This window comes from Enhydra lutris, unplaced genomic scaffold, assembly GCF_002288905.1.
Source record: "Enhydra lutris kenyoni isolate GAN:26980312 unplaced genomic scaffold, ASM228890v2 scaffoldscaffold23, whole genome shotgun sequence".
Classification (NCBI taxonomy): Eukaryota; Metazoa; Chordata; class Mammalia; order Carnivora; family Mustelidae; genus Enhydra; species Enhydra lutris.
This window is the reverse complement of record NW_019154107.1, coordinates 27835035-27862574: the sequence shown is the minus strand read 5'-3', so window position 1 is coordinate 27862574 and position 27540 is coordinate 27835035. Positions and strand designations below refer to the sequence as shown.

The following is a 27540-nucleotide window of genomic DNA, read 5'->3' as shown; positions in this document are numbered from 1 at the left end:
ACAAGGAGAAAAAACAAAAGGAGGGAAGGGGGGGGGGAAGGGGGGTTGGGGGGGGGGGGGGGGGGGGAGGCAGGCTCCCTACTGAGCAGAAAGCCCGACGCAGGGCTCAATCCCAGGACCTTGAGCTCATGACCTGAGCCCAAGGCAGAGGCTTAACCCACTGAGCCCTGCAGGTGCCCCTGAAACATGAGATTTTTAAAAAAAAAAACATATTTTTAAAAATCACATTTCCTTTACAAACATCTTGTTCTAAGAGCAAAGAAAAGCTTGACTTGCTTAGGTTTTGAGCATTTGAAAGAAAAACTTGATTTTACATGGGAAACACACAAATTATCTGAGAAGACTTCACTGGTAGAAAGGTGTTCTCTAGGCCCTGTAAGCGGTACAGCATTTGAGGGATCTGGCCATCTTGGTTCTCCCTTCAGACTCAGCCTCCACTTCCTGGGTTTGATGCTATTATTTGAAAATCTAACATGGGAAAATAAATTCATTAACTTGAGTGTGTACAAATAAATAAAAAGTTTACATATTTAAATAATGACATAGGAACTATTTCTAACTACAGAACAGAGGACTTGAGCAGAGGACTTGAGCGATCTTGAGCAGAGGACTTCAGCGACCCTCCAGTCGCCGCCTTTCTTAAACGAGGTAATAGACATAGTGCGTTGTCAGTATCTGCTTGGAACTTAGTTATAGATTGCAAACTGCAAAACTGGAGTTATTGAAGATGAGTTTCAGGAAATCCGTCTCCGTTTAAAATTTTTTTTTTTTAATGCTCACATTCATTCCTATTACCGGGAGTCAAACCCAAATCTCCCGCCTGAAAAATCAAAAGCCACGGCGATAGTTCACAGGGAGGTACTCTCCCTTTTACAAACCAGAACCCTAATCAATTTTTGCCCGTCTGCTTTCGAAGCTCTGACTTTTAAATACTAAATGCTTTACTTTCTTTACCTCTACCCGCGCGATCCGCCTCGCCCAGAACCTGCCAGATCCCAATAAAGTCCGCCCCCGCGAGCCACGCAATGCCCAGAAGCTCTGCGCGTCTCCCTGTTCCCACGCTCTGCGGTCGAGTATACTCTCTTTGGATTCCCTGAAGCCCCGCCCTTCTCTCCTCCGCGTTCAGCCCTTTAGAACCGCCTTCCCCACCTGGCTATTTGGTTGGCCAGCGCCCTTGTCATACGTCATTCTCCCGCGCCACCCGGAAGCCACGGTTTATAGCAACCGTTCTTATTGCCGGCGGCTCTAAGGTGAGGGCCGCGTTTGGGTGTCCCTGGGTGGCCGAGTTCCAGTGTTGGGAGGGGCAGAAGGCAGAACCCCCGGCAGGAGCCAGACGAGCCCACTCCCGCTGTTGAGAGGGTGCAGATGTACTGTGCCGGAGGCCAAACAGAGTGGTCAACGTGGTCTACCCCATCCCCATTCCTCAGGAGCCCATCATGGCGACGCCCCCTAAACGGCGGGCGCTGGAAGCCACGGGGGAGAAAGTGCTGCGCTACGAGGCCTTCATCTGTGACGTGCTACAGCGGGACCTGCGGTGAGTGACAGCGTGGAGGGCCTGGCGTCTGGAACGTCCCACGTGGGGGGCGGGGCGTTCGAAGTCAGGGCCTAGCCTTCTGATTGGTGGGGGAGGCGTTTGGAGTCCGGCCCCGTGCGCGGATCCGGCGAGAAGGAGGGGCGACATCCGGGGTGCGACTTGGGCTGGGATGTGGCGGTATTAGTAGAGGGTGCGTCCGCGCAAGGGCGTCCTCCCACCTCACTTACAGGTTGAGCTAGAGCCCAAAGCGGGAGTTCTCAGGTTCGAATCCATGGTCATTTCGCCATCCGTGTGAAGACGTTGTACCCTGACTCGCCTTTCATTGCCTCACTTTTCTTATCTGTGAAATGGGAAAATTGATGGAACCTTCTTGATGGGGTGGTTTTGAGTTTTTAATGTATTCAGTGCTTGTAAAGGATTTAACATGGATACTACGGGCTCAGTGAGTATGAAAATTATTACTATCATTATTAATCTGAGCAAGAAGTAGAGTGTTCAGAAGTAGGATAATGAACATCCTAAAAGGGATGGAAGATTTTTTTTTACAGTAAGAATGGGACACTTTTTTTTTTTTTTTAGAATGGACATTCTGATTGGAGGGAGGCATTGGGAGTAGAGTGTGATAATAGAACTAATAAATAATAGCTAATACATAGAGCTTACTATTTGGTTAGGCACTCCTGTAAGTACTTTGTAGTAAACACTCGTTTAATTCTCCTAATGCCTCTGAGGTAATACTTGTGATCCCTTTCCTATAGATAGGGAAATTGAATCCTAAAGAGCTTATTTAATTGCCAAAGTCACACAACTAGTAAAAAAAAGGGGGACCCTGGGTTCAAACCCAGGCAGTCTGACCCACAATTCAAATCTTAACTTCTGCGCTACAATGCTTCTTTAGGGTATGGCAACATGAGGATCTCAGTGATAAATTGAGGTATTCTGAAAGGGCCAGGGCTTCCCTTTGGTCACTGTTGTCCTCTTGTCCCATCAGAAAAGTGCTGGACCATCGCGACAAGGTATATGAGCAGCTGGCCAAATACCTTCAACTGAGAAATGTCATTGAGCGACTTCAGGTAAAAACAGCAAGGTTAGGTACCATTTTGGTGTGTGTGGGCAAGGGAGGGGGATGGGAGGAGAGACCCCAGACCAAAACCTGTCAGCTGACCTGAAAGTCACCACTGACCCCTACCTCTTTTTCCCTGGCCCCACAGGAAGCTAAGCCCTCGGAGTTATATATGCAGGTGGATTTGGGCTGTAACTTCTTCGTTGACACAGTTGTGTGAGTGTCTACCTGCCCCTCTGAGCCCACAGGGCTCAGCTTCCCCCCTTCCTTCATTCAACAAATTTTTTTTTGAGTACTTGCTATGTACCAGACGTTGCGCTAGGTGCTGGGGATACGACAGTGAATCAAATAGGACAAAATCCCCACCCTCCCAGAGCTCCAAGTTGGGTAAGGTGGGAGGAATGGCTATATGGTATGCTAAACAGTGATAAGGACTTCCCCCACTTCCTCTAACGATTGTTTCCTCAGCTCAGACACTTCACGAATCTACGTGGCCCTTGGATATGGTTTTTTCCTGGAGTTGACACTGGCAGAAGCTCTCAAGTTCATTGATCGTAAGAGCAATCTCCTCACAGAGTAAGTCCATCCTATGAGGATAGTGTCTAAAATGCCATCATTTGCAACACCCTTCTCCCTTTCCCCATGGCTCCCTGAGATGAGACTTCAGGGGCCATTTCCCCTCCTCCTCAGGGCTAGGGCTGAGGAAAGGGGAGACACAAAGCTTAGCCCCAAGTATAGCACATAGTAACCACTCAATAAATGGTCTTGGTATTGTTCGTTCACCACATTTGTTGGCTCTCTGTTCTGTGCCAGGCTTTGTACTTGGCAGTGGGGAGGTAGCAGTGAACAAGACAGAAGGGTTCCTTGAAGGTCTAATTTTGACCAGATCCAGGAGGTTTTGGCCTATAAATCAGTAACAGCAAAACAAATTAGCTCTGAATTCACCTCCTACTAATTTTCCTGCTCATTCACCGTACTCTCACCACACTGACCTTCCCGGGCTTCTTGAAACACCCTCAGAATGATCCCACCTTAGGGTGACTGCAGTGGCTGTGCTCTCTGCCAATAACACATTTTTCCAAAGTGCATACATGGCTTCCTTTCTCCTAACTCAGTTTGAGTCTTTCTTAAATGTCACCTCCTCAGTGAGGCCTTCTGTAACTTAACTTGAAAATTGCAACCTCTGGGGGTGCCTGGGTAGCGCAGTCAGCTGAGCATCCGACTCTTGGTTTCAGCTCAGGTCATGATCTCGGGGTCATGAGATAGAGCCCCACATCAAGCTCTGGACTCAGCAGGAAGTCTGCTTGGAGATTATTTCCCTCTCCCTCCCCCTCTGCTCCTCCCTACTCACTTTCTCTCTCTCTCTCTCTCTCTAAGTGGATAAAATCTTTTAAAAAAATTGCAACCCCGGCACTGCTCATTCCTCTCTTTTGTTCTACTTATGACCTCTTAATGTTTACTGTATAATTTAGTTCTTTCTAAAATTCATTGCCTTCGCCCATTAGGATATAAGCTTTACAAAGGGGAATAGTTTGTCTATACCTCCAAGAGACCAGAGTAGTACATAGCATACAGTAGGCATTCTGTGTTTATTGAATAAATTTAAAAGGGTATGCCGGAACCAGATGGAAGGGGGGGATTGAAGCAGATCTCTGGTGGTGGAGGGGAAGGTAATGTGGGGAGAAAGTGTGAGCTCCAGTTGAGTTTAAGGCTTTGTGCAGGGAAGGGAAATTGGGAGTGTGGATGAGAGGTTTGAAATGTAGCTAGGGAAGGCTTTCCAGGGGAAATGACATTTGAGTCTCTTGGTTGTGTGAACAAGCCGTGGGGCTATTTCTGGCAAGGGGACCATGTGTGACTGCCACATTTGCAGAATTGGTAAGAGAGGCAAACATGCCAGGAGAGGGAACACCGAGCAATATACTTAGATGAATACCATCTTACAAGAGTGAATACCACTGATCTAAAATGCCTTCTGGGTTAAATTTTTCCTACATTCATTTCTTCCAGACTTGCCTCTCTCATGGTTTTAGTAATTCTTCTCTTTTCAAACCACTCCAAGGTTTCAGTGTTAGTAGACCTGAAAGAGCATCAGATCTGCTGAGATTTCTAAATCTCAGTGATCAGACCAGTTGGTGAGGGGGTCAAGGGGCCTGCTCTCATGGGCCAACAGAGTTCTGAACTAGTGGTTCATTTTTTATAACAAAACTTTCCTTGTTCTATGACAGGACTCCTGAGCCTTTCAGATAGAGATTTTAATTTTTTTAAAGATTTTTTTTTTATTTGAGAGAGAGAATGAGAGAGAGAGCTTGAGAAGGGGGAGGGTCAGAGGGAGAAGCAGACTCTCAATAAGCAGGGAGCCTGATGCGGGACTCAATCCAGGGACTTCAGGATCATGACCTGAGCTGAAGGCAGTCGCTTAACCAACTGAGCTACTCAGGCGCCCTGAGATTTTAATATTTTGAGACTTGATGTATTTCCCCAAAATATATTTACATTATCAATGCCTGCCCCCCTTGTCTGATCTTTTTGATATATTTATCTGGTTTACTAGTGTCATGAGAAATGTGATTGGATCTCTTATTATTTTACTATAATTAGGAGGGCTTCCTAGAAGCTTAATCTTTCTAGGAGATGAAGATTTGAGTCTGGGTAGCTCACTCTCCTCTTTAAAATACTTTGTTCCGGGGGCGCCTGGGTGGCTCAGTGGGTTAAGCCACTGCCTTCGGCTCAGGTCATGATCCCAGGGTCCTGGGATCGAGCCCCACATCGGGCGGGCTCTCTGCTCACTAGGGGGCCTGCTTCCTCCTCTCTCTCTGCCTGCCTCTCTGCCTACTTGTGATCTCTCTCTCTGTCATATAAAAAAATTAAAAAAAAAAAAAAATTAAAATACTTTGTTCCGGGCGCCTGGGTGGCTCAGTGGGTTTAACCTCTGCCTTCAGCTCGGGTTGTGATCCCGGAGTCCTGGGATCAATTCCCACATCGGGCTCTCTGCTTTTGCAGGGAGCCTGCTTCCCCCTCTCTTTCTCTACCTGCCTCTCTGCCTACTAGTGCTCTCTGTCTGTCAAATAAATTTTTAAAAATCTTTTAAAAAAATACCTTGTTCCTTGGGACACACTTGGAACTAACTTTCTTTCAGGTTATTTTATGCAACCAAAAAGACTGTCAGTCCTTATTTTTAGCATATTTCTTTGGGGAGTGGGAGGATCAGGTCTTCGTGTGTATTCTTTCCTGATTACGCAGAAAAGAGTACACGTCCATAGACGTGTAACTGTAGAAGCGACAGAATAAGGGCACCTGCTGGGCTCAGTAGGTGGAACGTGTGACTCTTAATCTCAGGGTTCAAGTCCCACATTGGGTGTAGAGACTGCTTAAAAATAAAATCTTTTTAAAAAGAGAGAGAAGAGACAGTAACCATTGACTGTTAACACTGCCTTACATATTGAAATAGTAGCAAAAAACTAAACATCTCTCATTTGTGTTACAACTAGCCTTTGGTGGACTTTGTATTTTCCTCCTTTTTAAAAAGTGTTGCAGCTCACAGCCTTTCCTAGACCAGGCTTGTACCATTAACTAATTTTGTTCTCTTTATGGATGTTCCGATTGCCCTTAGAAGCTGATCAGTTTCATTACTCTGTTCTTTGAGTAGTAACCCTGATATTCTCGAAAGCATTCTTGCTCTCTGGTAACAATACCATGCTTCACTGGTTTCTTGTCTTTAAACATATACTCAACCATCTCCTGAGGACTTCAGGCACCTTTGCATGGAGTAGCCATTCAGTCATTCATTCAATATACATTGGCGCATACTATGGGCCACACACAGTTTGTGTCCTGGAGATACAGCAGGGAACAAAGCAGACCAGTCTCTGTTCTCTGCCCTTACATAGCTTACATTCTAGGCAGGGAAGCCAGACAATAAAAAATAAGTAAATGATGTAGTATGTCACAGGTTGGCAGTGCTGCAGAGAACAGCAGGGAGCAGAGAGAAGAAACATTGCCTGGGAAAAATTTTTGGTAACTTTGTATGATGACCATTACCAATTAGTCTTATTGTGATGATCCTTTCACAGTGTATACAAATACCAAATCATTATGTTGTGCCCTTGAAACTAATGTTACATGGCAGTTATACTTTAATAATTAAAAAAGGGATGGGTGCCTGGTGGCTCAGTTGGATAAGCTGCCAGACTCTTGATTTCAGCTCAGATCATGATCTCAGGGTCCTGGGACCGAGCCCCACGTCGGGCTTTGTGCTCAGTGGGGAGTCTGCTTGAGGTTTCTCTCTCTCCCTCTCCCTTTGCCCCTCCTCCATTTTCTCTCTCTCAAATAAATAATTCTTTAAAAAAATTTAAAAAGGAAATGAAACACTGCCTAGGATGGGGCGGTTGTAATTTTAAATAGAACGCAGGGAGCTGCCATTATCTGAGAGGGAGATGATAGAGAAGGAGCAGATTTAGAGAGAAAGACCCAGGAGTTCAGCCTAGACCCGTTAAGTATGAGGTGCTTATTAAAGGCTGAAGTGGAGTTTTTGAAGATGTAGTTAAAACTCCCAAGGCAGGAGTTCAGGAGAGGGGTCTGGACTGAAAATATAAATTTGGGAGATAGTGATACATAAACGGGTTCATAGTGCTGTATTTTTCCCCCCAGTTTAATCTTCTGTGTTGTGACCTTCTACTTTCCTTATCTAGTTTGCCTAAAACTGATTTCTACTTTTTGATGAATAGTTCAGCAAAATAAAATATGCATTCCTTATCAGTTTCAAGACCCTGCACAATCCAGCCACTTCCTACCCCTCGGACCTTCTCTCATACCACTTTCCTTCCACCATTCACTTAATTCCTAACACTCTGACTTCCTGACTGCTCTTTCCTGCATTTTGGCCTTTTTGGGGAAAAGACCCTATCTTACTATATTACTTACTCATTCTTCGTTCATCAGAAGGGCCTTCCTTGATCCTTTCTATCAATTAGGATTCTTTTGGGTGAGACTGATCCCAGTCGGCCCAGAAGATATAAGGAACTGACTGGTTTCTCTACTCAACAGTCACGGGCCAGAGCGGTTTCAGGCAATTCCAGCTTCACAGTTGCCTAGGCATCCTTCGTGAGTCGTCTCTCTCTCTCTCTCTCATACCTGACATCCAACCGTTTGGTAAATCCTGTTGATTTTGCCTTCAGAATATATTCCAAATCCAGTCACTGATCATCACCTCAGCTGCTGACACTGGTCTGAGTCTCCATCTCTCACCTAGGCTATTACAGTAGCCTTCTCACTGGACTTCAGCTTCCACACTAGCTCTCCTTATCCCCAGTTCTCCATACTGCAACCAGGTGGATCCGCCAAAACCCTAGTCAGCGGGGCCCCTGGTGGTTCAGTGAGTTAAGCGTCTGCCTTCAGCTCGGGTCATGATCTCAGCGTCCTGGGAACGAGTCCCACATCGGGCTCCCTGTGTAGTGGGGCGTCTGCTTCCTCCTCTCCCTCTGTCCCTCCTCCTGCTCATGCATGCTCTCTCAAATAAATAAATAAAATCTTAAAAAAAAACCCACCCAACTTTGTCAGTTCACATCCCTTCTCTGATTACAAGCTTCCTTTGGCTCCCATCTCACTTAGAGTAAAAGTCACAGCCTTGTGGCTTTCACCTGATCTGCCTCCCCAGCTTACCTCTCTGACCTCACCTCCTACTATACCCCCTTCACTTATTCTTCTTCAGCCACACCAGCCTCTTTGCTGTGCTTCAGACATGCCACGTACACCCCCACCTCAGCATCTTGCCATGTGCCGGCCCTTGTGTCTGGGACTTTCATCTTCCATCTGTCCACATGATTCACTTCTTTAAGTCTTGACTCAAGTGCTTCTCAGTGCAGCCATTTCTAAGTACTCTCAGAATTAGCAGGCCCTACTTCTGCACTCCGTATCCTCTCTCATCATTTAACTTTTTCGTTCTGCTTACAACCATCCAACACATTCCATCATTCGTCCCTCTTAATGAGAGCTCGAGCTCTGGAAGGCCGAGATTTTTGTCTGTTGTGTTTGCTGTTCTCTCCCCAGTACCTAAAATTGCCTGGCATAGAGTAGGGATTCAGTAAATGTCTCCGAGTCAGTACAGTCCAGAGGGTGGCTAGGCGTTTGTGCACAGGAGCAGGTCAGGCAGCAACGTGTCCTACCACCTGTCACAGGAGGTAGGTAGTTCTCGAAGTGATGCGGAAGCATCATTCTCATGAGCGTTAAGTGGGGCCCACTTCTCCCTTTCTTGTTTCTTTTCTCCAGGCTCAGCGACAGCCTCACCAAGGACTCCATGAATATCAAGGCCCATATCCACATGTTGCTAGAGGTGAGAGCAGCTCAGCCCACTCCCAGACTCTGTCTCCAGATGTGTTCAGGGTGCTGTGACCTGAGGAAGGGAGAGAGCCAGGGACTGGAAGGACCATCTTTTTCTCTAAGCTGAAGCCAGGCTGGAGCCAGGCGGGCTCTGAGGGAGGGGAGGTCGCAGCAAGCCTGTGTGGAGGCCCAGACCCAGTCTCTGCTCAGTGCTTTCTGTCCTCTTTTTCAGGGGCTTAGAGAACTACAAGGCCTGCAGAATTTCCCGGAGACACCTCACCATTGACTTCTTACCCGCTTCCTCAGACATTAAAGAGCCTGAATGCCTTTGAGTCACATGGCCCTTTTTTCCCTACCTCAACCCCTGCTGTTTGCTGAAGGTGCCCTGTTTCTGAAGCACAAAGTTACCAGGAGCCCTAGAGATACAGTCTCTGTGTGGAACCTATAAAGTAACCCTGAAGTCCCGCCTCCAGCCTGTTGCCTGGCAACATTTGCCACTTGACTTTCCACTCTGCCCTCTCTTCCGTTGTCTTGGCAACCTGGGCCTCCCACCTGACCTTCTCTTTTTTCTATTTCTTTTCCTGGACATAACTGTTACTTGTCATAGAGAATGGGCCGATTCAGGGTGGAGGTTTGTAACCAAGACAATCAGCCTTTCCCTCCTGGCCCAAAGGTTTATCCCTCTCTCCCACCCCAATCGTGACTGGGGTACCTTAGGTTACACCCACGCCCACCTCGGCCCAACTTTGGCCTCACCCCGCTTCTAAATAGTTCTAGGTTCCACCAAGGGCTGCAGAACCGCATCCCGCACTCGTCGGTCCGGCCCCTATTTTAGGTTGAGTCCAGCTTTCGCCAATCAACACAGAGCCAAGTTCCGCCCCTTTCTAACTGGCTGCTGCTCACCGCTGACTTTCTCGTAGGCATTTAGTTTCCGCCGCTCAACGCTCCTATGCGTGCCTGGCGGCTGTCCTAACCTCCTACCTGGGCTCGGTTCTAAACTCGTCTTTTCTAGCCAATCACGATAGAGTAACCCTGCCCACCTACGCATAGCCCAGACCTAACCCCCTCCTTGCCTGCTGCTCCGCCCGCTTCCATACAAGTCCAGCTTCCGCTGAGCGGCGTGGAGTGCAGCACCGCCCCGTTGGTGTTTTGGCAGCTGTCTGGAGTCCCTCATCCACCAATCAGCAGGAAGCAGAGTCCATCCGCCCCTGTCCTCGGAGGCTGTCTTCCGTATAGGCCAATTGTGAGGCAGGAGCCCCCAGGATCTTGTCAATCGCCCACGGGCTGTCAGGCTTGAGCCAATCAGCGTGAAGCACCGGCGGGTCCCCGCACGCCCGCTCGGAATGCAAGCGGCCATCTGTGGTCCATCAGTTCCCCTTGGACCAATCACGGCACAGCTCTATGGGGCAGGTCCCGCCTCCCAATCCTGGAAGCGTCGCGGTCGAGCCAAGCGCTCTGTCCAATCAACGAGTGGCAGAATGCTCGGCTCCTCCCCCGTAGGCCCACGTGAGCGGTGAGGAAACGCAGGGGCGGCTTCTAGGTGCTGCCGCCGCCGCCGCCACCGCCGCCGCCGCCGCCGCCGCCGCCGCCGCCTCGGAGCCCGGGCCTGGGGGGCGGTGGGGCTGCGCATGGAGCCCCCGCCCCCCGGAGCTGCCAATACTGCCACTGCGCTACACACAGGTGAGCCCGGGGCTTGGAGGGTGGAGGGCCCGTCCGTGACCCCACGTATCCTTCCCGCCCCCGCGCGAGGGATGTGGCTTGGCCCGTGGCCTGCTGGTGTTCGACTGCCCACCGCCGCCACCACGGCTGGTGGACCTGCCTGTGGTATTGTCCCCTCCCTTCGCCCCTTGTGGTGGATCTGACCGTGGCCTGACCCCCCTTCCTGTTTTATAATGGATCGGTCTGTGGGCTTGTATTTTCTCCCCACCCCACCGTACAGTGGACTCGTCCGTGGTCCTGCCCCCACCCCCACTTATAGGAGAGCAGTCTCTAGCATTGTCCGATTACTTGACAGTAGGTCCATATGAATGTTTTTCTCCCTTCCTTAACTTTCAAGGGCCCCGTCTGTGGCCTTGTTTGTTCCGCCACTCCTTTTCCTTGTAGTGAATCAATCCATGGCGTTGTACACCCCCCATCCCCTTTAACAGTGAGTTAATCTGTGAAGTTGTATTCCTGCCTCCTCCAGTCCCCCAGCGCATTAGTCCACGGTTTTATCACACACTCTGTTTTACGGTGGACCCGTCTAAATGCCTGTACTCACATCCTCCTAGTCATCAGCCCATTGCCCTAACCTTTTTTTTTTTTTTTTTTTTTTTTTTTTTTTTTTTGTAGACTGTTGCCCCAGTCCCTGGGATTCTCCCTTCCTTTTAATAGTGGGTCAGATCAGTGCTTTTTATCTCCCCATTTTCAGTAGCCCAGTCCATGGCCTCGTTCTCTTCTCCTTTTAATTGGTCTGTGTGATGGCTTTTCACCCCATCTACTGTGGTACAGTCAGTATGCCTTTCTGCTCCCCTTGCACCACCCCAATAAGATGAGCCTTTGCACTCCCCCACCCCCGCCTTTGAAGGGGATCTGTTCATTGGCCTCCCTGCTACCCATGTGCTTGCATTCAGGCACACACCCCCATGCCCTCCCCTGAGTCCAGTGTGCTTTGTAATCCCTCTTCCAGGAGGGGGTTTTATTTTGCCCCTCTTTTCCTTGTGATGGATCAGTCCATGCCTTCCCTGTCCCCCCCCCCCAATCAGTGGCTCTTCCCTTGTGCTTGTTGAACCCAGGGCTTTTTTACTCTAGAATACACCCCCCTGGTACACATCATTAACCCCTAAGACAGTCTGCCTCCCTCCAATACGTGGGTGCATCAGAGATAGTGATAATGCCCTTAGGAGCTAATGTTTACTGAGTGCCTACTAGGTACCGGCAGAGAGCTTTGTATCAGTGAGCTCATTGAATCCTCACCACAACCCTGTGAGATAGGTACCCAGGAAAGTTTCAGCATAGGGGGTTCAATACGTCATTTGGAGGTAAGTACACAGTTAGGCTGCCCCTCAGAACACAGACTAATTTTCGAGGCTCCCCTCTCTCACTTAATCCCATCCCACCTGAGACCCCACTCCTCAAACACCAAATTACTTGCCATCTCCAAGCTTTTGTTTTTGCCGTTATCCCTGGGACTGCAGAGCTGTCTCCATTCCACACCTTGTCTCAGCACCCATCCACCCCCAATCACGGCAGCTTATGACCTGAGTGACTTAACCACTTTCTTTCTGCCTACGCTTCCTCATTTCTAAAATGGAGGAATCAGAACCAGAACCCCCTCCAGTGTGAAGCATCCCGGGGAGTTAATAAAACAAGTCACCTCCCTGACCTCACCTCCTGCACCTTATCCTCCCACCTTTGTGCCAGCCACACTGAGCTCCTCACTCATTCCCAGATACAGCAAATGCAGTCCAGCCTCAGGGCCTTTGCTTCGGCTCTGTTTTCTGCCTGGAACGCTCTACCCCCAATCTTTGCATGATTGAGTTCAGAGCTCTGTTCAGATGTCAGCCTGTCCCTGACAATCTGAACCTGCATATATAGCAGGCCTCAGGTCCCTTCTTGGCTTGACTGGTCCCTTTGCCCTCGGTCGCTATCAGACACACCGTGTAGTTTACCAGTTTATTGGCCTTCCCCATTAGAACAGGAGTCCCATGAGGGCTTACAGTTTCTTGTCCACTTATTTATTGCTGGGTAGATATACCTAGTATATAGTAGGTGCCCAGTAAGACTTTATCACATGAATGAATGTGAAAAATATTATTTTAGACAGATCAGGGTTGGGGGGAAGATGGAGATGAAGAGGGCATATGAGAGCTAGTTAAAGAAGCTAATTGGGACTGTTCATTCAGCAAACACTTAGCACCTACTGAATACCAGGCACTCTTCTAGGTGTTGGGGATATGGCAGGGAACAGAACAGGCAGAAATTCCTGTCCTTGTGGAGCAGACGTTTGCTAAAAGTAGGGGAGATGGACTATATAAATAAAACAGTAAGTAAAATTAGATAGTATGTTAGACAGGCGCTAAGGGGGAAAATGAAGTAGGGAAGACAGGGAGAGAATATGGGGGTGGTTGAAATCTTAGGCACCGTGCAGGCCTCCTTTAGAAGGTGACTCTTGAATTAAGGCCTGAAGGAGATCAGGGAGGAAGCCATCAAGTCTAGGGGAAGAGTGTTCTAGGGGCAGAAGGAACAGCTGGTGCAAAGGCCCTGAGGTGGGATTATGCCTAGTGCATTCAAGAAACACGGAGAAGGCCAGTGTGGCTGGGGCAGAGTGGAGGGAGGGAGGCAGGCAGGAGACAAGGTTAGAGCGGTGATGGGAGCCAGATGGTGTAGGCCACGGTAATACATAAGGTTGGAGAGTGAGGGGACGGAAACAGCTAATACATGAGCTGAGAGCTAACATTTGTCAAGTGTCTACCACATGCCAGAGATATTTTTCTAAGTCCTTTACATATATTGGCACTTAATCCTCACAAAAGCCTTTGAGAATCCTATATCTGGAGGATATTTTGCAGATGCAGAAACAGACCCAGAGAGGTTGAGTAACTCGCCCGAGGTCAGACAGCTAGAACAGGGCAGAGGAGCAGGAGACCAGAGAGCCAGAGAGAAGGGCTTTGCAAGAGCAGACAGGTTTATTTGGCACACTGGATCACACAGAGGAGGAATTCATTCTGCCCGGGAGATAGGAGAACCTGAGGATCGAATAATAAAGAGTTCATCAGGTGTGAGAAGGGGGAAGGGTATGTGCGTGTCCTCAGAGATGGGAACTGGGTGAACTCACAGCGCCCATGATGCAGGGTGCCAAGCTCGTGGGCACTTTAGTCTTCATACGAAGGCCCTTCCCACAGATGTTCACGTGGCTTGCTACCTCCCCTCCTTGAGGTCTCTGCCAGCACGATACTTCCTCGGGGAACCCTCCCTGCTCACCCCATGGGAAACACCATCCCCCAGACCCTCGAGGGTCTTGCTTCTCTGTCTCACTTTATAAGGAGCTGCTCTTGTAAAGCACTGGGACCACTGCCTGCAGCCGGGCTGCCTGGGCTGGAACCTCAGGTCTGCAAACTTCCAGCTGCATAATGTGGGGCAGGTGACTGAAGTCTGCACCTATTTCCTCCTCTGGAAAATGGGAGGATCATAATAACGCCCGCCCCCACAGTGTTGCTGTGAGGATTACATGAGTTAAATGATGAAAACGGTATGTGATATACACAGTAAGGGTTGTATGACTATTTTCAAAATTCACATCATTATTCATAGTGTGCATGTAGGTGTCTAACAGGCCTCTGAGATCTCCAGAATGGACCTCCTGATCTTGCCCCAAACCCTGCTCTCCTGCTGTGCTCCCATCTCAGAGGGTCCCAGCTTCCAGACACTCAGGCCACACACCTAGAGTCACCTTTGATGGTGTCTCTCTCACTGCCCCCCCACCGCCCCACCGCCATACTGTTTGATCAGCAAGTCCCGCTCACTCTATTTCCACATTTCGTCCAGAACTCAGCCATCCCTTCCCAGTTCCACTGCAGCCGCGGCCATCACTCACTTGGACGGTCACCGTAGCCTCGTCAGACCCTCCAGCCAGTTCTCCTCACAATAACCAGAAGGATCCAGTTAAAGTCCAGGTCATGGCCTGTTGCCCCTCTGTTCACAGCCCTCATGTGGCTCTTCTCTCAGAGTCACAGTCCTGGCAGGGCCCACAAAAGCCTCACTCAGCCTGGCCCCCATAACCCCTCTCTTCTCACCTCGCTACTACTTTTTGTACCCTTACTCCTTCCTCTCTGATCTTGCCTGACTCCTTGCTCTTCCTCTGACCTGCCCTGCGCGCTCCCGCCTCAGGGTCGTTCACCCTAGCGGTGTCCTCTGCCTGGATCACCCTGTTCCCTGGGTCATCGCTGACCTGACTCGCTCACCTCATTTAGGTGTTTGCTCAGATGTCACCCGCTAGGGCCTACCTTCCCCTGACTACCCTTTTCAGAAAGAACCGCTCCTTCCCTACCTCCTTTTTTCATAGCTCTTCTCACCATCTGACTTACTCTTTGACTCATTTATCTTCTTCCTTAATTGTCTTCCCCACTGAGATGAGAATTTTTGTTTTGTTCACTGCTGTATCCCCACCCAGCCCCCAGCCCCCAGTAAGCACTCAAAAGACGGTTGCTGAATGAATGAGACAAAGAGACGTAAACACTCCTGAGTGAGGCAGATTACTAGGTCTCTTCTGAGGGGTCAGGTGGGAAATACAATAAACAAAACGTGAAACCCTGTGTGCTGTCATGGCTTGGAGCAAATGGTCAGATATTACCTTAATTAGTAGGTCCGATCACGGCTGGAAGAGGATCTGGTAACATTGCCCGTCTTGGCCACCAGGAGTCACACTGGACTCTTTGTGCCTCTGAGACGAGCAGGTCTTTGAAGTCAACTCAGTAAAGCCTCTGATGACAGGACTCTCAAATGTGGACACTTTCATGGCTTTGTGACTTGTATAATGGCCTAAAACTGTGTCCGCCCAGTGAACTTCAAAAGAGCTCAGACAAGAGAGACTCATGCCGATCATATTCTGTATTTCATTACAGATTAAAGAATGAAGGATGGTTCTTTAAAACCTGGTTTGGAAGGTCTTATTCTTAACCCAACAGTCCCAGCCCGTGAACAGTCGATTGATGAAAGCTTGTTCCTTAAGGAATAGGAAGCTCTGTGTTCATTTCCAGTTCACCCTCCGATTCAGCGAAGAGGGCAGTTTTGGGGTTGGGGGGTGGGGACGTGCTGAGGGAACAACGTCAGAGCAGTTAGCCTAACAGTTTACATGCTTAGATAACGGGAATCTGACTGCATGGGGTCCAAATCCTGGCTGTGCCACTTGGACTCCATGGCCCATAGGATGTCATCTGGACATTTTGTATCTTGGCTCCCTCCTCTGTAAATTAGCGATGATAAAGAGCGCCTACTTTCCCAGGGTTGTGATGAAAGATACATGAGTCAGTACCTATAAAAATAGCAGTATAGGTCTGCATGCCCTTATCCAAAACCCTTGGAGCCAGATGTGTTTCAGAATTTCAGATTTTTCAGATTTTAGAAAGGTAACAAGGTGCACATACAAAATGTTACATAACGCCCTCAGTAATCAGCCACATTCAGATTTCTGTAGCAGAATGTAGGAACAGTCAGCACTAAGTGAGGATCACTAAAGACTGGAAAGGACTTCATTGATTTCCAATCTGGTTTTGCTGCCAAAGGGTGATAAAGACGTTTTCTGGGTTTTGGGGTTTTTTGGTTGTGTGTGTGTGTGTGTTTTTTTTTAAGATTTATTTATTTGAGAGAGCAAGCTCACACGTGCACAGAGGGCAGGGCAGAGGGAGAAGAAGAGTGAGAATCCCCAAGCAGACTCTGCACTGAGCCCAGAGCCCAGTGCAGGGCTGGATCCCATGACCCTGAGATCATGACCTGAGCCAAAACCAAGCGTCAGCTGCTTGTCTGACTGTACCACCTGGGCACCCCAAGAAATTTTCTGTTTTTAGAGTTTGGGGGATTTTGGAATAGCAGATAAGGAATTATGAACAAATTGGAAACTAGATTCTATTAAAAGCTTATCATACTCCAAGCATGTGATACCTAATCTGTAGAATAACTCTGTGAACTTGGTATTATTAGTATCCCTATTTTACAGGTGAGCATGTTATTATCCCTATTTTAAATATGGGAAAGTTGAGGCACAAAGAAGCTAAAGAATATGCCCAGGGTCAGGGCCCCTGGGTGATTAAATCCATTAAGCGTCTGCCTTGCGGCTCAGGTCATGATTGTAGGGTCCTGGGATCGAGCCCCGCATTGGGCTCCCTGCTCAGCGGGAAGCCTGCTTCTCCCTCTCCAACTCCCCGTGTTTGTGTTCCCTCTCTCGCTGTCTCTCTCTGTCAAATAAATAAATAAAATCTTTGAAAAAAAAAAAAAAAGAGAGAATATGCCTAGGGCCACACTGCTAATAAGTAGCAGAACGAGGATTCCAGTCCTGGCAGTCTGGTTCTAGAGCCTGAGTGATTGTCTGGTAGGCCATATTGCCTGATTGGAACAATACCAGCCAAGCATTATGAACTCAGCAAATGTTAGTTATTGCTGTTACCAAGAAGGAGGACCCAAAGGGACAGTAACAGGCCGAAGGAGTGCAAAGTTGACAGAAGAAAGCAGGCATTGAGTTTCAGGAAAGCCTCAGAAAGGCCAGGCTCCTGTGGCTGGGACTGGAATGATGGCTGGGACTGGAACGATGAGGAAGACTTCTAGAGTGAAGAGAGCAGCCCCACAAGAAACAGGTTTTGCAAGGGGCTGGCGGAACCTCCTGGAAAACTTGATATTTAATGTGGCAGAGGTTGCAAATGAAAACGTTCAGGTGAGGGAAACTATGCTAGTTTTCTACAACTGCTATAACAAATTATTGCAAATAGAACTGCTTAAAGCAATGCAAATTATTATCTTGGCACTCCAGAGGTCAGAAGTCCAGCCCAGCCTCACCAGGCTGACACCCAGGTATGGGCGGGGCTGCATTCCTTTCTGGAGGCTCCAGGGCAGGATCTGGTTCCTGCTCATGCAAGCTGCTGGCAGTATTCAGTTTGTTGAGGTTATAAGATTAAGGTCCTTGTTTCCTTACTGATAATCAGCTGAAGGTCGTTCCTACCTTTTTGAAGCCACCATATTCCCCCAGCTTGAGCCTCATTCTTCCATCTTCAAAGCCAGTAAATGGCAGGTCAAGTCTCTCTCATGCTTTGAATCTCTCCTGCCTCTTCTGTCATTGCAGCTCTTGGAGCTCTCTTTCTGCCTCTTGCTTTTTTTAGTAAGAGTTCCTGTGATTAGATTCAGCTCACTCACATCATCCAGAACAATCTCCCTAAGGTCCGTACAGTAGTACCCCCCCATCCACAGCTTTGCTTTCCGTGGTTTCAGTTACCCGCAGTCAAGCAGAAGATGGTCCTCCTGACCTGTCATCAGAAGGTCAGTGGTAGCCTAACACTGTGTCTCAGTGCCTACGTTATTACCTCATCTCGTTATATGAGTATTTAATCATCTCACATCATCACAAAGAGGAGGGTGGGTACAGAACAATGAGATATTGGGAGAGCACATTCACAGAACTTTATTCTAGTATATTGCCATCATTGTTCTATTTTAGTATTAGTTATTGTTAATCTATTATTGTGCCTGATTTATAAATTACACTTTATTGTGTGTATATGTATAGGAAGAAACATAGTATATATAGGGTTTGGTACTGTCCACAGTTTCAGGCATCCACTGGGGGTCTTGAAACGTATCCCCTGCAGATATGAGGAAACTACAGGAACTTTAAGTTCACCTGCAAAGTTCTTTTTGCCATGGACATAACATATCATAGGTTCCAGGGATTAGGATGTGGACGTTTCTGAGAGGCCATTATTTTGCCTACCACAGTGTGACCTCTGGCCCCCCAAAATTCACGTTTGTCTCACATGCAAACTACATTCACACCATCCTCTTGTCCCCAGAAGTCTCCTTCCATGATGGGGAGTCATCCAAAGCCAGGCTGAGGGCACATAGAATTTAGTCTGAGGGTGTTTAGGGAATGATGTTGCTTTGGGAACAGAAGCGGAGACAAGATGGAAAGAAAGGACTCCTCCTCCTGTTGACCTTTGCCACCTCCTGTGTTCACAGCCTCTCAGCTCTGAGCTGTCTGCCCTCCAGGTACCCCTGGGATGGCGTGAGCACTCCGCCAGCGATGGACCCCTCTGTGACGCTGTGGCAGTTTCTGCTGCAGCTGCTGAGAGAGCAGGGAAACGGCCACATCATCTCGTGGACCTCACGGGATGGCGGTGAGTTCAAGCTGGTGGATGCTGAGGAGGTGGCCCGGCTGTGGGGGCTGCGTAAGAACAAGACCAACATGAATTACGACAAGCTCAGCCGGGCCCTGCGTTACTACTATGACAAGGTAAGGCCTCTGGGACTGGGACTGGAAGCTGCCAACATTTATATCGGTTATTTCATTTTCCTGTCTTAATTGTCATAGCTATAACTTTGAAAACAGAGTTTGCTATTTTTTACCCTACCCTGTCATACTCTCAGATGAATGTTGGGCACCCCAAATATTTATCTCAGGTATTTTCTTTTTCTTTTCTTTTCTTAATTTATTTGAAAGAAAGAGAGTAAGTGAGAGAAAGAGCATGAGCAGGGGGAGGGGGAGAAGCAGACTTCCCCATTGAGCAGGGAGCCTGACACGGGGCTCGATCCCAGGACCCTGGGATCTTGACCGGAGTCGAAGGCAGTCGCTTAGCCAACTGAGCCACCCAGGCACCCCAGTCTAAGGTATTTTCTCTGTCTTACTGCTTTAAGGCTGAAACCTTCATAGTAATACTAATACCCCTACTCACCCCTTTTCTGAGGTCCCCAAGTTCATGCTGTACCACTACCCCCCACACAACGTTTCATTTTCTTGCCGTATTCCTATAGCTAAAAATTTGGAAAACAGTATAATAATGACTTCCTTATCCTGTCTCCTGGAACTGGACCAGTCCTGGACTCCTCAGTTATTTCATAATCTGCTCTTGTTCCAGAATAAGAACTCCAGAATAATCTTATTCCTGGCTTCATTACGTCCATGGCAATATTATACTAACTTTTCCTTATCTCATCCTCTAGGATAGTGAACACTTTTGTCAGTTCTTTTCTTCTCAGACCTCCAGAACAACATGTATAATGCCAGCTCCACACTCCATTCTCATGCATTCCCAAAGCAACACTGGCCCACCCCACCCCAGCTTTTATTATTGTATCCTCTTATGCCTATAGCTAAAATTTTACATTTTCCTCATCCTCTCAGATTCTCAGACAAGTGCTGGATTTCCTATCCCTCACAATAGACCAGTTATTTCATTTTCTTCTTTATCCGAAACTTCCAAAGCAATATTAATTAATATTCCTTTTTCATTCATTTTCTGAGAAACAAAAACCCACCCTGTGACATACCTGACCAGCATTAAGATGTTTCTAGGGTGCCCTGGTGCACCCCCAGATGCCTTTTGTCCCCCAGAACAGTCCTGGTCCTATGCTGCACACCATAAATCATCATAGCATTTATTCCATTCTCATATTTTGTTCCTTTAGCTGAAACCACCAAAACAATATTGAGGCCACCTCATTCTGTGCCCTGAGACCACCGCAGCATTCCTGAGACCCTCCAGACCTATCCTGAAATATCTCAGACATGGTCTGCGATCTACCCAGCCAGCCTTGAGATTCCCTCCAGTGCTTATACCAGTATTTTAATGCTCCTGTCTGGTTGCTGTCAGTCACTTCATTTTCTAATTGCCTTAGCTTAAACCTGTACCGCAATATTTTTTAACATTTTGAAGATGTTATTTCTTTATTGAGAGAGTGAGCAAGTGAGAGGGGGAGAGAGAGAGAGAGAGCGAGCCCATGAGCGGGGTGGGGGGCAGAGAGAGAGGAGGAAGCCAGCTCCCTACTGAGCAGAGAGCCCAATGCAGGGCTCGATCCCCAGACCCCGGGATCATGACCTGAGCCACCCAGGCACCCCTTAAACCTGTACCACAGTATTAAGAATGAGGCTCCTCAGTTACAGCTAAGTCCAGAAATAAATTATGACAGTTCAGAAAAAGCCCCAAAACAAAAAAGAATGAGGCTCTTCAGCCTGTCCTCCCTAGTGACCTTGCCTGGTTCTACCTCTCTATCGATAGCTTTAAATAATCCTCTTTATTAATAATTCACTGCTACATTCTTCTCTATTAATTTAGTCTCTTCCAGTATTTACATCAGTTACTTCATTTTCCTGTCTTACTGCATCAGCCACACTCCCCAGCTGTCCTGGCAGCTACTCCCAAGGCCTGGCCCTGTTAGCCCACAGACTCTCCCGGTTCCGGGAGCCAGGAGAAAAGCCTGTTCCTGCACTGGCTCCCCTAGGTGGGGCCTCTTGTGGAGAGGTGCTACAGGGTGGGGGGGTGTGTCTCTGAGGAGGGAGTGAGGGGACTGAACAGATGGAGATGAAAAGTGACGGGAAGACATGGAGAGGGATGGATGGGAAGGAGACATGGAGGGAAGGGCAGTAGACTAAAGAAAGAGTTGTGGAAGGGAGAAGAGGAAAGGGGAGAAACTGGGAAAACTACAAGAGAGGGGAATCACAATGGGCAAGAGAGGTAGAAACAGAAGGAGGGGAAGAGAGGAGCCCCCAAATTGGGAAAGACGTGGGTGAGAAGTGGGCTGGGGGGGTGCCTACTTGGGGGCAGATGTGTTAGTGGAATGGTGTATATGTAAAAAGCCAGGAGGGGGCAAGAAAGACCCTAGGAGACACCCCTGCGCCCCCTCTTCCGTACCTTCCCTCCACTGCGGCCCTCTCAGAATTCTAAGGCCCTTTATCCTGTCTCCTCCCTTCCCAGAACATCATCCGCAAAGTGAGCGGCCAGAAGTTTGTCTACAAGTTTGTGTCCTACCCTGAAGTCGCGAGGTGCTCCACTGAGGACTGCCCGCCCCAGCCCGAGGTGTCTGTCACCTCTACTGTGGCAAATGTGGCCACCACTGCTGTACATGCTGCCCCCGGGGACACAGCCTCTGGGAAACCAGGCACACCCAAGGGTGCAGGAATGGCAGGCCCCGGGGGCTTGGCGCGCAGCAGCCGGAATGAGTACATGCGCTCGGGCCTCTACTCCACCTTCACCATCCAGTCCTTGCAGCCACAGCCGCCCCCTCATCCTCGGCCTGCCTCCGTGCTCCCCAACACCGCCCCTTCGGGAGCAGCAGTGCCCCCGTCTGGGAGCAGGAGCACTAGTCCCAGCCCCTTGGAGGCCTGCCTGGAGGCGGAGGAGGCTGGCCTCCCTCTGCAGGTAAGGACTGGAAGATGGAAATTCAGTAGGAGGGCGGGTATACAATTCCCAGATGAGGAGGGCTGCTGGCAGAAGGGACATAGACATTCTATTTAGATACCATGGAAGGAGGGACACACAAGTTCCCTGGGAGAAAGAGTTGGGGAGGAGAGCCATGCAAGTAATAAGAACGTATTTGTTTAATGCATAGGTTCTCTCAGTTTAGCATTCATCAGAATCACCTGGAGGGCTTTTGAAACGACAGATTTCTGGGGCCCATCCACCCCCCCCTAGAGTTTCTGATTCTGTGGATCAGGGGACTAGCACGAGAATTTTTTTTTAAAACTAGTTTCCAGATGAGGCACATGCTGCTAGTCCCTAAAGCAAAATTTTGAGAACCATGGCTTTCATGAATGAGGGCAGTATCCCCAGGAGGCCACCCTTAGGGGAAGCCCTGTCCCGCAGAGAGAAGCCTCCCCAGAAGCAGCCTCACATCCTCGGCAAAGCGTCACGTCCTGCTGGTGGACCTGTCTTGATGTGTAGTCATGCCCCGCCCCGTACGAAGGACAAGTCCTTCTAAGACAAGTCCTTGGCTTCACTAGCCCAGCAATCCTTATGCGCCCCCTCTGCCCGCCCCCTCCTCCTCTCCCAGGTCATCCTGACCCCACCCGAGGCCCAGAATCCTAAATCAGAAGAGCTGAATGTGGAGCCCGGGTCGGGCAGGTCACTGCCCCCAGAAGTGAAAGTGGACGGGCCCAAGGAAGAGTTGGAACCCGCAGTCGGTGGGGAGGCGGGGTTTGTGCAGGAAGCCGCTAAGGCCGGGCCGGAAGTCCCTCCTGCGGAGGGCGTGCCAGCCCGGCTGCCCGCGGTCGTCATGGAGACTGCAGCGCCGGTGGGCGGCCTCCCGGCTTCCACTGCTTCCAGCACAGAGATTGCCCAGCCTCAGAAGGGCCGGAAGCCCCGGGACCTGGAGCTTCCACTCAGCCCCAGCTTGCTGGGTGGGCCAGGACCCGAACGGACTCCAGGATCGGGAACTGGCTCTGGGCTGCAGGCGCCGGGGCCAGCGCTGACCCCGTCCCTGCTACCTACGCACACATTGGTGAGTGCCTGTGAAGGGGTGGGGCGGGCAAGGGAGGAGCTAGACTGCAAGGGCCAGTGCTGTCATCTCTGGGTGAGCGGGAGGGTGGAGCCTCCGAGTGCCATTGGCTGGAGGGACAGGGCTTGATTAACGGGGGAGGGCGAGCTGGTCTCTGGTGCCCTGGTGCCGGGGCAAAGGGTGGACTTTTGGAATGATGGGCAGGTCTGGGTGGTTTTGTGGGCGGGGACCGAGAGGCCTTGGGCAGGGCAAAACTGTTCTCTAGGTTGGGGCATGGCTTGGGGATCCTGCGTGGGGCTTTTGGGGCTGGGATTTCCTTAGTGGGTTTCCTGTGAGGTGTATGGGTTGGTGGGATGTAAGAGTTGGAGGCAGATCCTAAGCTGATGGGATGGTGCCGTGTGAGGTTTGAGAACAACATGCGGATGGGGTCTTGTAGGTGGTCTCGCCCAGTGAAGCTGGAGGTGGGCTCTCAGGAGCTAGGAGGGGTTGTCTGTAAAACTGGAGAGGTGTCATGGGCTTGATCTTAGTAGTCAGGGGGTAAGCCTGTACACTTTGGGAGGGTGAGCTCAGAAGGCTGAGTGGGAAATCTGGTGGGACTGGAGCCAAGTTCCTTCCATCTTCCCACACCTGCTCTATACTCACCTGAGCTCCAACCACCCCTTCCCCACAGACCCCGGTGCTGCTGACGCCCAGCTCGCTGCCCCCCAGCATTCACTTCTGGAGCACCCTGAGTCCCATTGCACCCCGTAGCCCAGCCAAGCTCTCCTTCCAGGTAGGATCCCCTTCCCCCATGTCGAAGAGGGTGAGAGACCCCAGCATGGCCCCCATGCGTGATCTTTCCCTATTTCTGTCCCCAGTTTCCGTCCAGTGGCAGCGCCCAGGTGCACATCCCTTCCATCAGCGTGGATGGCCTCTCAACCCCCGTGGTGCTCTCCCCAGGGCCCCAGAAGCCATGATTACCACCACCACCACCACCCCCTTCTGGGGTCACTCCATCCATGGCCCTGAACTTCTCTCCAGCCAGCCGTCTCAAGGAGAAACATAGTTCAGCTGACAGACTTGTGCTCTAGTTGTGGTGGGGTAGGGATTCTTAGGAAAGATCTTTTAGTAACCCTTCCACAGGAAACATACAACTTCTCTCTTCTTGGTCAGTTCCCCAGTGGCCGCCCTTACACGTCTCCTACAGCAGTGGTGGGGACGGTTTATTTATTTATTTTTTGAAGGCCACTGAGAGGAGCCTGGCCCAACCCTTTTGAGGGGTTGGTGAGGACATCTCCCCCATCTCCACATTTTCTCCCAAGATGAGACAATCGGGGTCTGGCTTGAGAAGGACCTTTCTTTATTTATTTCTCAGCCGGCCCTTGGAAAGCTGAGGGAGCCCTGTCTCCATTTTGGGATGTGAGTGGAAAAGGTAGCTTGTTGTTGTTGTTTATTATTCCTGGCCACACCCAATGGCCCAGGAAGAATTTGTGCCATTCAGCAGTTTGGGAATCTTGGCCAAGGAAAGACTCACACCCTTGAAGTAGGAATTTCCACCCCCCCAGCCTTTCTCTCAGATACCACCTTTTCGGCCGGGGGAGGAATGCCCCTTTTGTTCTCCTCCCCCGAGAAGCCATTCCTGTGTCTGCCAAACTCCTGGGGTCCTGCCTGTTACCTCCCAATGGAGGGTTTTTTTGGGGAGTTGGTTCCCGTCTGGGGGACCCCTCCAGCCAGTACTCCAGGTCTCCTTGTCCCCCACCCCTTGCCATTTTGATAGTATAATCTATTTTTAAACAGGGCTTTTCAATAGGGGAGAGGAGAGCATCTCTTCCTATATCTGAGATGGGGTGGGTGGGAAGGAAGGGATTGGGGGGGGTCTTCCTGCCACCCCCAAGTGTTTATTTTTGATACCAAACGTGTATTTTCAACTCCCTCCCTCCCAGCCCCCCAATTTCCTGCGGGCGGGTACAAAGGACCCTTTAAGTGTCCCTGGAGTTGGGAGGGAGGAATGGGGGACATAAATCCTGTCCTATCTGAATTCCAGGCTGGAGAGGGTGGGTTCGCAGGACTCCTGGGCTCACCTCCTGTCAGCACCGGACCAGCCCGGGCCTGGGGACCTGGGGGTTGGTGATTTGGGGGACGGTGCTACACCTGTCTCCACTGTTTGTTTTACTTCCCCAAAAATGGATCTTTTTTTTTCTAAGAGTCCCAGAGAATGGGGAATTGTTCCTGTAAATATATATTTTTAAAGGTGATGCTGGAGGCTGCTAGCCTTTTTTCCCCTGAAGCCATTGGGACTGACTGTGACAGGCGTGAGCTTCTGTGAAAGGCAGTGAGGGTGTGAAATTGACCGTGAGAGAGAGCGTGATGGCGTGCATGGGAGACTGCAGACTGGTAGCCCCAGCGTGCAAAGAAGAGAGAAGGTGTGGAAAGCTACGATCGCGTGTGCGTGTGTGTGTGTGTGAAGTCACGTGTGTTTGTGAGTGGCAGCTGTAACCACAAATGACACCAGGCCTATGTAAGAAATGATGGCCCTGTGCCCGAAAATCACTGTGAGACCGAGTGCCGATTAAGGTTCAAGAGTCTGGAGGTACGCGGGATGTCCCGTTTAGGCACAGGCAGCGGGAACAGCACCCCCGACACCGTCTGACAGGCTGATGGTGGTGAGCAAGACAGACTGAGTGACCAGAACAACATGTGAGCCCGTACGGGCATGAAGGTGTGGTGGAGACAGATGGTCAGGGACCGAGTGCCAGCGAGAAGGTTGCCTATAAATAAGCAGGTGACTGCGTTTGGGAGATGGATGGTGTGTGAAACTTCGTGCGAGGCTGTTGTAGTGACTGAGGTCCTAGAAGCCTTGTGGAAAAGAGCTGTTTGTGTGAGAGAAAATGGCTGTGAGGCCCAAAATCCAAGAATGCGTGACCGTGCGTGTGAACACCGTTCATGTGAGACTGGCAAAGACTGTGTGAGAAACTGAAGAAAAATTGGCTCTGACAGGGGGAGCATGAGGCTGTAAGCGTGTGTGTGTGTGTGTGTATGTATACCTGAGACCAGTGGCAGATTGGTTACAGTTACTACCCCAGTCTGGCCCAGAGGTTCAGGGACTGGGACAGCATGAGAGAAAAGGATGGCAAGGCCGAGTGACCGAAACAGTATGAGAGACCACATAAGTGTCTGAGTGAGAGCCAAGGAGGAGCGTGATGCCACGTGAGAGAAGAACCAAGGGCCGAGCAGTGTGGGCACGTGTGCAGGTATGCAAAACATGTCATGAGGGACTTCAGTGGGACGCCTTATGTGTGGGAAGAACAGAGGAGACAAGACCCTGGGATCGGGGGGATTGGTGTGTGGGAGAAGTGGGTGAGGCCCTAGTCGTGTTCAAGTGTTGCTGCTGAGGAAACGATGGTATAAAGGACCAAGGCCAGCCGGAAAGACTGTGTGACACTTTGAGAGCCTCAGAGCACTTGGGAATTAGTGACCACAGATGGCAGAGGCTGACTGAGGAAAAGTGACGACGATGGTGAATGGGCGACCGAGGCAGTGGCTGAGAGATTGGTTGTGTGGGGGTGTGTGTGAACGTCTCTGCAAGACACTTAGAGGCCATAAATGAGGCCTGGGTGTGCTGCGCGCCATTTGAGATGTGAGATGAGGTGACTGAAGCAGCGTCTGAGGCGCTGTGTGATGGTGTGTGCGTGTGCATCTTAGCTTCCACCAGGGGCTGTGGGTGTGCGAGATGGGGGCCTGGGTGAGAAGGAGTAGGAGAGGTGGTGATTGAGTTCGTGTGCGAGAAAGTTCCCGAGAGACCAGCAGGGGCTGTAAATCAGGGACTGAGTGGTAAAAACATCTAAAGGCGTGACTGCATTTGTGTGCATGTAAGAAACTGGTAAGAGATGTTGGTGATCGTGGCTGAATGAGGGAGGCTGTTAAGACGTGAGTGTGTGTGTGTGACACTATTAGTAGGAGACCAGGAATCCATGACAGAAAATGACCATGAGCGTGTGACTGAGGGCCAGTCCAAGAGGCTGTGGGACTGAGTATGTATGTGAGCCTGTTCCTAAGCCTCCTGGTAGAGGCTGCAGGTCCAGAATTGTGTGTGTAACTGTGTTAAGGAAGAAAAGTAAGAGAAAATGACCAAGACCAAATGAGACTGTATGAGAGACCACAGACCGAATGTGCCAGGCATGGAAAAAAAGCCACTTCCTCCATTGGTCTCTCCTCCTCCATCCCCTGGACTGTCCTCTCCCAGTTCTCCAAAATTTGAAATTCTGGAGTTTCCCAGGGCTTCACCTAGGATTCTCTTCCCGGTCCAGTCCCAGCACTTGAGACACAACTTAATCCCCCCACCGGTGATGCCCACATTTTTTACCTCCAACCCAGACTCTTCTTTGCCGCACGCATCGGAATCTCTCTAGAATTTTGACGAGTGGTTTATCTGTCCAGCGCTTGTTTATTGAGCCTGGCGGACCCGGCAGTTACCAAACCAGACACAAACCCCTGCCCTTTGGCAAGCAGGTGTTTTAGTGAGGCCAGTGGACAAGAAACAGATAAGTATGTCATCATCGGTGCAGTAATTTCATGAGAAAAGACTTGGCTCATGCTGTTTAGATAAGAAAGCTGTAGTCATTTCATTGCGCAAGCATAGGGAAAGAAAGCGCCAACGGTTCTCTTCCCACGGGGAGTTCTCGGGGTACACCATTTAGGC

At 49.8% G+C, this 27540-nt stretch overlaps 2 protein-coding genes across 5 annotated transcripts; both read left to right on the top strand.

Moving 5' to 3' along the window:
- Positions 1–1147: 1147 nt before the first annotated feature.
- Positions 1148–9244, top strand: LOC111150592 (ubiquitously expressed prefoldin like chaperone). Of its 2 annotated transcripts, XM_022508100.1 has the most exons (7): positions 1148–1250; positions 1428–1534; positions 2526–2607; positions 2746–2813; positions 3066–3173; positions 8862–8925; positions 9145–9244. In XM_022508100.1, exons 2-7 carry the CDS (start codon positions 1437–1439, stop codon positions 9196–9198), a joined length of 474 nt encoding a protein of 157 aa, XP_022363808.1. In that variant the 5' UTR covers positions 1148–1250; positions 1428–1436; the 3' UTR covers positions 9199–9244. The 2 variants fall into 2 exon arrangements, with proteins under 2 accessions (XP_022363808.1, XP_022363809.1); XM_022508101.1 differs by lacking the exons at positions 1148–1250; positions 1428–1534 and adding an exon at positions 1821–1976.
- Positions 9245–10529: 1285 nt separating this feature from the next.
- LOC111150586 (ELK1, ETS transcription factor) lies at positions 10530–25089 on the top strand. 3 transcript variants are annotated; one of them, XM_022508093.1, is made up of 6 exons: positions 10530–10592; positions 18612–18885; positions 21344–21787; positions 22419–22865; positions 23533–23634; positions 23720–25089. In XM_022508093.1, exons 2-6 carry the CDS (start codon positions 18676–18678, stop codon positions 23816–23818), a joined length of 1302 nt encoding a protein of 433 aa, XP_022363801.1. In that variant the 5' UTR covers positions 10530–10592; positions 18612–18675; the 3' UTR covers positions 23819–25089. The 3 variants fall into 3 exon arrangements, with proteins under 3 accessions (XP_022363801.1, XP_022363799.1, XP_022363798.1); XM_022508091.1 differs by having other exon boundaries at positions 10542–10592; positions 18642–18885; XM_022508090.1 differs by lacking the exon at positions 10530–10592 and having other exon boundaries at positions 17194–18885.
- The last annotated feature ends 2451 nt before the right edge of the window (positions 25090–27540 follow it).

Bases quoted from the DNA above. Each gene is read 5' to 3' on its own strand.
- LOC111150592 (XM_022508100.1), top strand. From the start codon at position 1,437: ATGGCGACGCCCCCTAAACGGCGGGCGCTGGAAGCCACGGGGGAGAAA. The intron at 2,608-2,745 runs GTAAAAACAGCA...CTGGCCCCACAG, and splicing joins ATGTCATTGAGCGACTTCAG to GAAGCTAAGCCCTCGGAGTT. The intron at 3,174-8,861 runs GTAAGTCCATCC...TCTTTTCTCCAG, and splicing joins AAGAGCAATCTCCTCACAGA to GCTCAGCGACAGCCTCACCA.
- LOC111150586 (XM_022508090.1), top strand. From the start codon at position 18,523: ATGATGTTGCTTTGGGAACAGAAGCGGAGACAAGATGGAAAGAAAGGA. The intron at 18,886-21,343 runs GTAAGGCCTCTG...CTCCCTTCCCAG, and splicing joins TGCGTTACTACTATGACAAG to AACATCATCCGCAAAGTGAG. The intron at 22,866-23,532 runs GTGAGTGCCTGT...CCTTCCCCACAG, and splicing joins TGCTACCTACGCACACATTG to ACCCCGGTGCTGCTGACGCC.